Below are 10,493 nucleotides of genomic sequence, written 5' to 3' on the forward strand. Positions count from 1 at the left end.
AATTGAATATTTCCATCGCAAAAATGTCAAGCTCCGGTCTGCGTTCTCCATTTCTGGCTGAAACTGTTCACGCATAGAGTGTGTAATTCTACGTTAATACATTCAGTTTAATGCAGTAAATAGTTATTTTTTTACATCTAATTAATTAAACTAAAAAGTAACTCGCATTACTTTTAAAAATAGTAACTCAAATATTAATGTGTACATTTATAAAGTAATGCGTTACTTTACTCGTTACTTCAGAAAAGTAATATTATTACGTAATGCACGTTACTTGTAATGCGTTACCCCCAACACTGGTTTTAATTGGCAACCAAGCTGTCGAAATACACTATTGGCTAAATTGGCAGTGGGCAAAATCACACAGACCAAAACAAAAACAGACATTTGGACTGGAAGCGCATGAACTTAGCATGTTTCCTAAATTTTTACAAATATATCATAGTATTTTTTATTAAGTAGTCAAAAACCTACATACAGTTCCTTTAATCTGTGAAGAGCTTCTTGTAATACTGTATTTCCCACTGACTTTTCTTCATTTATAAATTCTGCAACCTTTATTTACCATTATTGTTAGAGAATTCAGAAAGGCTTGATCATTTGGCTAAAAGTCTATGCTCAATGATTTATAAATAGGTTTACATAAACTTACTCTATTGAATTTATTAACAGTATCACTTTAAAAAAGCACAATCCTATAAATTCCTGTCAACCATTTTTCATTGTATATAACTTTCAGTATTTTCAACATTGAAAATATTTAATTGACTTCAATAACGTACTGTATTGAATTGGTGTTAAACAAATAGTAATGAAGATCAGCCATCTTTATCAAATAATAGTATATCAAATAATGGAGATGATTCTTACCTGTTTGGCTCTTTGGTATCTTTTTTATTAGCATCTTCCTCAACTGGTTTCTCCTTTTCCATCTGGCTGTCCATCTTCAGAGGCGAATTAACTGATTGGAGATCAGCAGTGCCCTTCATGGAGACATCTGTCTTTTGTCTCTTCATGGGCAGCACCGGTTGAACATTTGAGTCTTTGGTCAAACATAAGTCTGGTGGTCCGACACCTGAAGTTTGCGGACATGGATCTGACTGATCAATGACCGGCTCCTTTTCTGCAGTAACCTGCTCGCTTGAGAGTCCATGCCAAGTTGGTGGAGAAGGAAGATCCCGGTTTTGAATATGAGCATCTTTTGTCTCCACAGCAGTCGTTCCTTCAATGATGCGCTCATCCAGAGCCTCAAGACCTTTTCCAGAAAGAACACTGAGAAGAGGAGAGTCAACCACATCATCTTGTTTAGGTCTCATGCTCTGACTCTGGCCCAGCGCGATCTTGTCCTTGGACTTGCTCTTCTTTAAGCTTTTCTCTTTCTTTGAATGACGTGGCATTGTGCCCACGTGGGTGCACATTTCACTGGAGTTGGCATATCCGGCACTCCGTGTGTGCATGCCCATATCATCGGCCGACACCGCTTTGACTTCAGATTCATCCTTTTGGGATTCGGATTTCCGCCGGAGGTTGACGAGACTTCCGAACCACTTGAAGCCTGAGAGAAAAGAAATCATGTTTTAGTGTAACAAAGAGTAGTTGTCTGTCTAAACCCCTTACCAACAACTGTGAACCCAATGGGGCCAAACAGGCGCTTGGATTCAGTCTGAACATTTAGGGGAATGGAATATGCTAAATATGCACCCTGTCATTCCAAAAGTTCCTTTAACATGAGAAGAAAACATGCAGTCTCTTAAATAAATATATAAGCCATGACCCTGACTGTGGGAAAAATTCATGGGTCCCTCAAACACCCATTTGAACTTTAAACATTTCAGTTTGCACTTCAACCCAGCAATTAGAATGAAGGGGAGGAAATTAACATACTGTGTGAACAGGAAGATGATGCTAAAAATAAATCTATATCATCATGATCTCTCTCTTTCCTTCTCTCTCTCCTTCCACAGAAGTGCTTCTGTGGCTTCAGATATATAAAAACATGGAGGCTGTTTACGCTATTAAAATGTGTTTTGGTCTATCGGATCACAAATGGACAACGCTAAATATACAGGTGTAAACAGAAAGTAAAACGTTTTGAGCTCCTCCACTTTCAACCACATTCAATGGTAGCCAAAAACACATTTTTAGTGTAAACACACATGTGGTCAAATGTGTTTGAGCTGCCACAAAAGAACGCCTACACTAATCTACTGAACACAATGTTTTTTTAATTCCGAAAATCTGAGAAAGGTCTAACAGGTACATGTACATAAATCTGTGCAGCACATTTACTAACAACACAAGCAACGGACTGATATTAGTTTGCGTCAATTTAAACCCGTCATTTCTCACTTCTCTTTTTATTGTTGTTTATATGTCTATGTGATGTTTTTAATATGTTTTAAGACAGCCCATGTGAAAATTCATCATTCAATCCCATTGCTAATTATTTTGATCCATAAAATTGGAGACACATGCAGTTGAAAATCGCCTTGGTTTCCAACGCTGAGTGAACCTGTGTTTATCACGTGTCTTATCATTTTGTGAACGTGAGCATCTCCTTTATCATAAATGGTTTTGACGCGTGTGCAGCAGGCACTTATTTCGACAAAAAATGTTATGCACATGGTTCACATGACAACCCCATTCACACAGACCTTTGGTCCCAGAAAATACCCGTAAAATTGCCAGACAAGCGTCTGTGTGAACACAAACTTGTCCCGTCAATCTTTTGGGATCGTTGCCGGAAAGAGGACCTAGTCAGATACACGGATAACCCTCTGTGTGAACAAGAAGCCGAAACAATGCCGTAATGGGCGTGTCGTAGTGAGGACGTGCGCGTCATCACAACAAAAGTTATGGTTCAGCTCCTTACAACGAGAGATAACCTGCAAATAAACATTCACCACGAGAAATATTGCAAACTAGATTGAAGCAGTTATCAGGAAAAATGAGCATGCATAAACAATGACGCACATGCCGTAGTGAGGACACGCGTCATGGCAACATGAAGTTGGTTCAACTCTTTAAAATGAGGGATTTACAACATTCATGATGAGAAATGTCAGCAAACTGGACTGAAGCAGATATCAGGTAAGTTAGCTCGTCACTTACTGTGTTGAAGCGGAGATCATTCAGCAGCATAAAATAATTTCGCGTCACGTGCTCATTTGAGCTATAATAAACGAAAATACCCGCACGTCATCCCAACAAGATATTTCATTCAGCTCCTCAAAATGCGGGTTTAAAATGCATATTAACAATCACGATGAGAAATTTCTAAAAACTGTATTAAAGCAGAGATCAGGGAGCTTGTCAAATATCCACTCTGAAGCGGAGATCATTCACCAGCATACTGGAACAGCACGTTACACACTCCTTTATAGTCTTATTATAAACAAAAAATGCATGCGAGTGGTTTCTGGAGAGAGAAATAATAAATAATATGCAAACTTCAGACGATTCGTAAAAGATAGTGCAGCACTTTCAACAGGTCACGTGTCTTTCCGGGACCATCAGATGCCGGGTAATCATGGCAGTGTGAATGAACAAAAAAAATCGAACGATTCCGTAAAAATCCAGGATGCATTTGACGTGTATTTTCCGGAATGTCTGTGTGAAAAGGGCTTAAAATTATCTATACATTATATAAACAATTGCTGACAATTGCTGCTTCAGCTTTACTTCTGTGCTGCTTACACATGCAGGGTGAGTGCTATAACCTCGTAACCTCAGCGTTTAAAGATTAGTGCTGCAAACAAACACACAGTTCATGTATGCAACATAAGTGTGAAACATAACGTAGCAGTTATGTGGCTGAAACTTCCGAAAGTAGCATCTATTCACACAAAGCTCTGGGAAAAATTAAGAGACCACTTCAATATTATTTTCAGTTTTTCTAAATGTACTATAGAGGTATGCTACCGACAACATTTCTGCCAAATTCCTAATAAAAATAATGTTTTTATTTGCACTGTTTTGGATAAAACTGAAAACTGACAGACTAACAAAAAAATGCAGTGTTTTCAGATCTTGAATACTTCAAAGAAAACAAGTTTATATTCATTTTTAAACAGCACAATGCTAATCTTTAACATGTATTTTAGGAATAGTTAAAAATGAATTTTTGATGGAATATTCCTGATTTAATCACATCTATCATGTTTTCTATAATGCTCTTTGTCTTTTACATTGCTTTTGGGTAACTTTATTTCACTCTTGAGGTTGGTTTTGTGGAAAATAAACAGACACAGGACTGAAATGGTCACAATACATGTAGAAAAGATGATTTAAGGTAAAACGTATATATTTGTATATATATATTTGGTTCAAGCTGTACGATTGAGAGATGCGGTTCTTCATGTTTTAAAGCATGAAGAAATTTTTGTGACAGGTAAAACCTTATGATTATGATGGTCAAAAGGCCAATTCACACTGGTCCAACAACTACCAACTCCAACAGACACCTACATTCTAAAGTCTCATTTACTTTGATCCAACAACTGCCAACAAGAGACACGTCTGTTGGAGTCTGTGACTTTTAACTAATAAAATTCCTTACTGCAAAGAGACTTAAAGGCTTAGTCCATTTTCTTAAAAGAAAAATCCAGATAATTTACTCACCACCATGTCATCCAAAATGTTGATTTCTTTCTTTGTTCAGTCGAGAAGAAATTATGTTTTTTGAGGAAAACATTGCAGGATTTTTCTCATTTAATGGACTTTAATAGAGCCCAACATTTAATACTTAACTCAACACGTAACAGTTTTTTTCAACGGAGTTTCAAAGGACTATAAACAATCCCAAACGAGGCATAAGGGTCTTATCTAGCAAAACGATTGTCATTTTTGACAAGAAAAATAACAAATATACACTTTTAAAGCACAACTTCTCGTCATGTAGATCCGGTCGTGATGCGCCAGCTGACCCCACGCAATACGTCATGACGTCAAGAGGTCACAGAGGACGAACACGAAAACCCGGGGCTCTATTAAAGTACATCAAAATCAGAAAAATCCTGCAATGCCCTCCCCAAAAAACATAATTTCTTCTCGACTGAACAAAGAAAGACATCAACATTTTGGATGACATGGTGGTGAGTAAATTATCTGGATTTTTCTTTTAAGAAAATTGACTAATCCTTTAAAATTGAATAGGGTGTGTTGAATTGTCTTGCTTAATAAAGTCATCATACAAAACCAATGCAATTTGCTTCTTTAGGAAGCGTACCTGTACCTGTCCCCAGAATATTTCTTTCTTTTAGCAAATATTCAATAGGTTTTTATTGACATAAAATGTTGGTAAATTCCATCAACCTTCCATTATATTTTCCCTTTATAATGTAATGATTGTTGAAAAATAACATCTTTCAAATATCATCATTTTATATGTCTTATATGTTTTGTTTACCTTGTGTTTGTCTGCATTATGAGGCCAATTTTAATAAGTCAAACCTGTTACGTTTCCATGATTTTACATATTAAAGGGATACTTCACCGATTTAGCATTCAGCTTTGTATCTGTAGAAACCCGGCAGTATTACTGAATGACCATGTTTCCCTCCCTCATTTCCCCCTGAGAGGAGAGATATCTGCATTTTGGTTCTGCAAAAAAGTCCTCCGATGATGTAATATGACGATTTTTGCATCATCGGAGGACTTTTTGCAGAACCAAAATGCAGATATCTCTCCTCTCAGGGGGAAATGATGGAGGGAAACATGGTCATTCAGTAATACTGCCGGGTTTCTACAGATACAAAGCTGAATGCTAAATCGGTGAAGTATCCCTTTAACAAATAATTTAAAAGTGAATCAGCATTAAATCCTGCTAGTAGTTACACATTGCTTCTAATTTAATTAAAAGGGACATATCATGATAATTATGAACTTTTTCCATGTTATTTGGCTCCCCTTGTGATGTCAGACAGGGATAATACCGCTCCTTAAAGGGGACATTTTACAAGACTTTTTTAAAATGTCAAATAGATCTTTGGTGTCCCCAGAGCAGTGGCAGCTCGTGACAGCTCATTCGAGGAGGCGCTAATTCAAAATAAGTGTTCGGATAGTCAAGTGTGTGGTTCCCTTTTCCAAAATATGTGTCCTGCGTGTTGAGAGATCCTGTGTGCATCACGTGTTTTGTCAAAATAAGTGCCTGCTGCACATGCGTCAAAACCGTTTATGATAAAAGAGATGCTCACGTTCCCAAAATACACGCTAGACACTTCCCTAACAGTAAACTCGGATTACCATGAGATTATGCTAGTATCTGGCAAACGCGAGCATCTCTTTTACCATAAACCCTTTAGACGCGTCTGCAGCAAGCACTTATTTTGACAAGACACGTGATGCACACACAATCTCTCAAAGCACAGAACACATATTTTGAAATTACAAACCCCACAAATGACAAGCTACATAAATGTTGTGACGAACTTCGCATCGTGCGCTTCAAAAAAAGACATCACCAGCCGCCACTGCCCCAGAGATATGTGAGGTTTTTACTCAAAATACTGACATACCACAGATAATTTATTATAACATGTTAAAATTGCCACTTTGTAGGTGTGAGCAAAAATGTGCCGGTTTTGGGTGTGTCCTTTAAAATGCAAATGAGCTGATCTCTGCACTAAATGGCAGTGCCGTGGTTGGATAGTGGACATTAAGGGGCGGTATTATCCCCTTCTGACATCACAAGGGGAGACAAATTTCAATGACCTATTTTTTCACATGCTTGCAGAGAATGGTTTACCAAAACTAAGTTACTGGGTTGATCTTTTTCATATTTTCTATGTTGACAGAAGCACTGGAGACCCACTTATAGCACTAAAACAGGGAAAAAGTCAAATTTTCATGATATATCAACCACGGAACTGACATTTAGTGCAGAGATCAGCTCATTTGCATTTTAAAGGACACACCCAAATTGGCACATTTTTGCTCACACCTAAAAAGTGGCAATTTTAACATGTTATAATAAACTATCTATATGGTATTTTGAGCTAAAACTTCACATATGTACTCTGTGGACACCAAAGATTTATTTGAAATCTTAAAAAATTATTGTGAAATGTCCCCTTTAAACAGTAAAACTGTCAACTTTGTTATTGTTAGATTCAGCCCTGATATACGGTACCTTTCTGAAAGCATAATTACATTCAAACATATCTAAGTTACCTCAAGAATGTCAAGATAATGCGATGCGTAAAACACGTAATCACAATTTTTGGTAAAATGTCAAATAACCTTAAAAACGATCTTATCAAAAGCTACCTGTTTCATAGAAGACCCAACCAACCAGAGACTTTGACCACAATATGGCAAAGAGATGCCACACTCAATGATTAAAGCCCTGTTATGGCCCGGAAGTCCTCATTTAAATATACTCACTCAGTTTGCGTTTAATCATGGTGTCTCAATCTCTGTCGGACAAGACTTGGATGGTATTTCCTGGACTGGAAGCCACAGGTTTTCCTTTACAGGCTCTTTTACATGTATTACTACATGTACTGTATGGGAAGACAGAGGTATGCTTCCGTTGCAAGGCGTTGATACCCTGTAAAAAAAAACAAGAGTAAAAAATGACTTCCTGTGGTTACTGGGCGGATACATGTGCTTAAAAGCAAGCAGCTCTTTTACCCAACAGCACTAGATGTTGACATACAAGATTGCTTTAAGGGTCACTCTGTCAAAGGTGACACAACTGGATTTTATCCCGTTTATATGTTAATTTAAAAATTAGTAGCTCTTCTTAACTAAATTATGTTTTAAAAAATTATGCATCGTGTGTTAGATACCACACTTCAAAAACTTTCATGATACCTTAATATATTAAATTAAAGATCATTTTTTGTATTTTTATAATTTAACTCTTTTCACTACATTCTAATTAAAAAGCTTTAGATCGATAGCAGCATGCATTTGACCTATAGGCACAAAACTTGACTTTAGATGCTTGTAACATTCAAGTCATTTTTCATTAAGTAGAGCAAAGAAAATCTGATCTTTGGCAACAATGGAAAACAATGTTAAAAGTCACAAGTTTGCTTATAGTGCAGAATCTTCATTCTTTTTGCAAACGTGACACCTTGCAAATGAGAAAGCAAGACATTTTGTTTACAGCTGGGTTTCATCTCACTTCCTTTTCTATAATTTCTCATTTATTATGAGCGCTAGTTCTTAGAAGTGGAACTGTGAGTAAGGGTGTGTGTGTGTGAATAGAGAGGGAGAAGATGGTGTGAAGGGGCCCTGTTACCTTTAGGTCAGACAAAGGTTGAAAACCTGCAAATTAATTTAATAATTATACAATAAGATAAAATGTACACTTTTAAATTATTAATTGTTTCTCACTATTTGATACTTGTATAAATATTGTACTAATATTTTGCTTAGTTTTTATGATGTGATATTATGGATTCATTCAGTTTTGCAATAAACATTCACAGAAAGTTTAAACTGTCGAATATCTTGAAACAACAGTTTCTGCTTCCTGGTTTGTGTAATACAACTGTGAATGTTAGCACAGCTGCGGAAAAAAAAATACCACTCCAGTTTAATCATTATTTCTAGATGTATTGTGACCATTTCAGTCCAGTGTCTGTTGAGTTTCAACTAAAGCAAACCTGTACTGTACATACAAAATGCAATGCTTGGTGTTCGTCATAGATATATATACACTAGGGCTGAATCCCAAACCGCCTACTTCCATACTATATAGTATGTAAAAAGCGCTACTTTGTGTACTATATATTATGGAAGTAGGCGGTTTGGGATTCAGCCTAGATGTCGCTTTGGGGCTCTGAGCATGTGTCAAAACCGCCGCCATCTTAGAACAGGGGTCTTGTCATAGGAAGTATTTAGGTAAAGCTGCTATCTCCGCCTGTACTTAGAATTCATGGACAATGCCGGACTTTTGTGCTGCGCATGGATGAAAGGGCTACTAGCACTATGCATTACAGTTAGAAAAAGTGAATTTTTATAAAATCAAAACTTTTATTTTTTCCTGGACTAAATGCTAAATACATGTCTGACTGTTGAAACGAACCAAAAGAAAATCGTGTTCATGACGATTTATGGTGATTTTATTTCTGTTACACCATTGCCTACAATTATGCTGATGCGGGGTTCCCCTGTTTCCAGATGGCGGCTCTAGTTGACGCATTCGGTCCAATGAACGGCCGTAGCCAAGGCGACATCTAGTTTACATATCTATGTCCGTGTCTTTACTGGGGAAGAAATGCAACCCAGGAAGTCCCTGAAAAGAAAAGGGCTCAACGCACAACATTTTTTATTCTGGCCTGGTCGAGCCAGCGGTTCAGGTTTTCACTTGCCCTGCCAAAATAAGGCAATGGTTATATCTAGCAGGTATATCAGGATTAACTGTGCACAGAAATTGAGAACTAATATCAAAGGAATCTTGTTTTAAGGTGCTCTAAGTGAATTCACGCGTTTTAGACCATAAACATTTTTTGTTACATACAGCAAACATCTCCTCACTATCTGCTTGCTGCCTGTCCGCTGATCAAACTGTAAAAAAAACGTGATCTCTGTAGACAGCCTACGCTTCACAAACTGCAATAAAAACAAATTGGCCAAACCTATACCATCAGAAACGATAACAAAGTGTTCCAGCCAATAAACAACAAGAAAGATTTGGGGGTGGGGGTTAGGCGCATTCATGAAAGTACGGAAGGGAGGGGGACGGGGAGGAGTTAGCTACGCTCCGTTTGTTTGAAAACAGTTCAAACATCAACAAAAAGTAACGTCACACAGATTCGCTTAGAGCGCCTTTAAGGAAGATAACGAACCAATATAACTGTTATTCATATGCTATGCTGTGTTGATATATCTCTTGATGCGATTAAAATTATCTTCATTCGGTAACACCATGCATGCTATGTGCTGCCGGCCTTTCTCAGGAGCTTCGAGATTTTGTTTAAGGTAGATTTGTTCCAATGAAAAAGGCTCCTGACCTTTACCTGGAAACTGATGGCAAAGGCAAACTGTGCAAAACATTGCATCGTTTCTTTTGTTGTGTTTAAAATGATCTCGATGGTAACAATGCATACAGATAAACGGCAGCAGGCATAAAATGAAGAGTTTCGTTGCAAAACGAGATAACCACCGTTTTTTTAATTGTTCAGAAATCTCGTTTTTTGGTTGTGCATTCCAATTAATTTCAATGCAACTGCAGTTGGTTTGTTTTAATTTAAACCTTCATAACTTAAAAAATACAGCTAAGTAGCACCATAAAACAAAATAATAACATGATAACATAATAATAAACATGTTTTTTCAAAAATGTTAAAAAATGGATTTATCTTGTTTTGCAACGAAACTCTTCAAATATATTTTAGTGACTGAGGGCGAAGCACTGGCCCAATCAGGTATACGCATACACGACCAATCAGATAAGCCCACTTTAAAGGTGCCAAAGAATGCATTGAAATAATATGTGCCTCGTCATGGAAACCAGTGACACAAATCGACAGAACAACTTT

General features: G+C 37.2%; 1 protein-coding gene across 1 annotated transcript in view; it reads right to left on the reverse strand.

The window, feature by feature from the left end:
* The window catches only part of sh2d3ca (SH2 domain containing 3Ca), a 59,950-nt gene extending 52,382 nt beyond the window's left edge, over positions 1–7,568 (reverse strand). Inside the window, exons 1-2 of the mRNA XM_073874079.1 lie at positions 7,384–7,568; positions 871–1,555 (exon numbers count right to left, since the gene is read on the reverse strand). Of these exons, the coding sequence (XP_073730180.1) occupies positions 871–1,555; positions 7,384–7,402 (704 nt within the window). The 5' untranslated portion in view covers positions 7,403–7,568. The remainder of the gene's footprint in view (positions 1–870; positions 1,556–7,383) is intronic.
* Positions 7,569–10,493: the final 2,925 nt, after the last annotated feature.

This window comes from Misgurnus anguillicaudatus, chromosome 12 (assembly GCF_027580225.2).
Source record: "Misgurnus anguillicaudatus chromosome 12, ASM2758022v2, whole genome shotgun sequence".
NCBI lineage: Eukaryota > Metazoa > Chordata > Actinopteri > Cypriniformes > Cobitidae > Misgurnus > Misgurnus anguillicaudatus.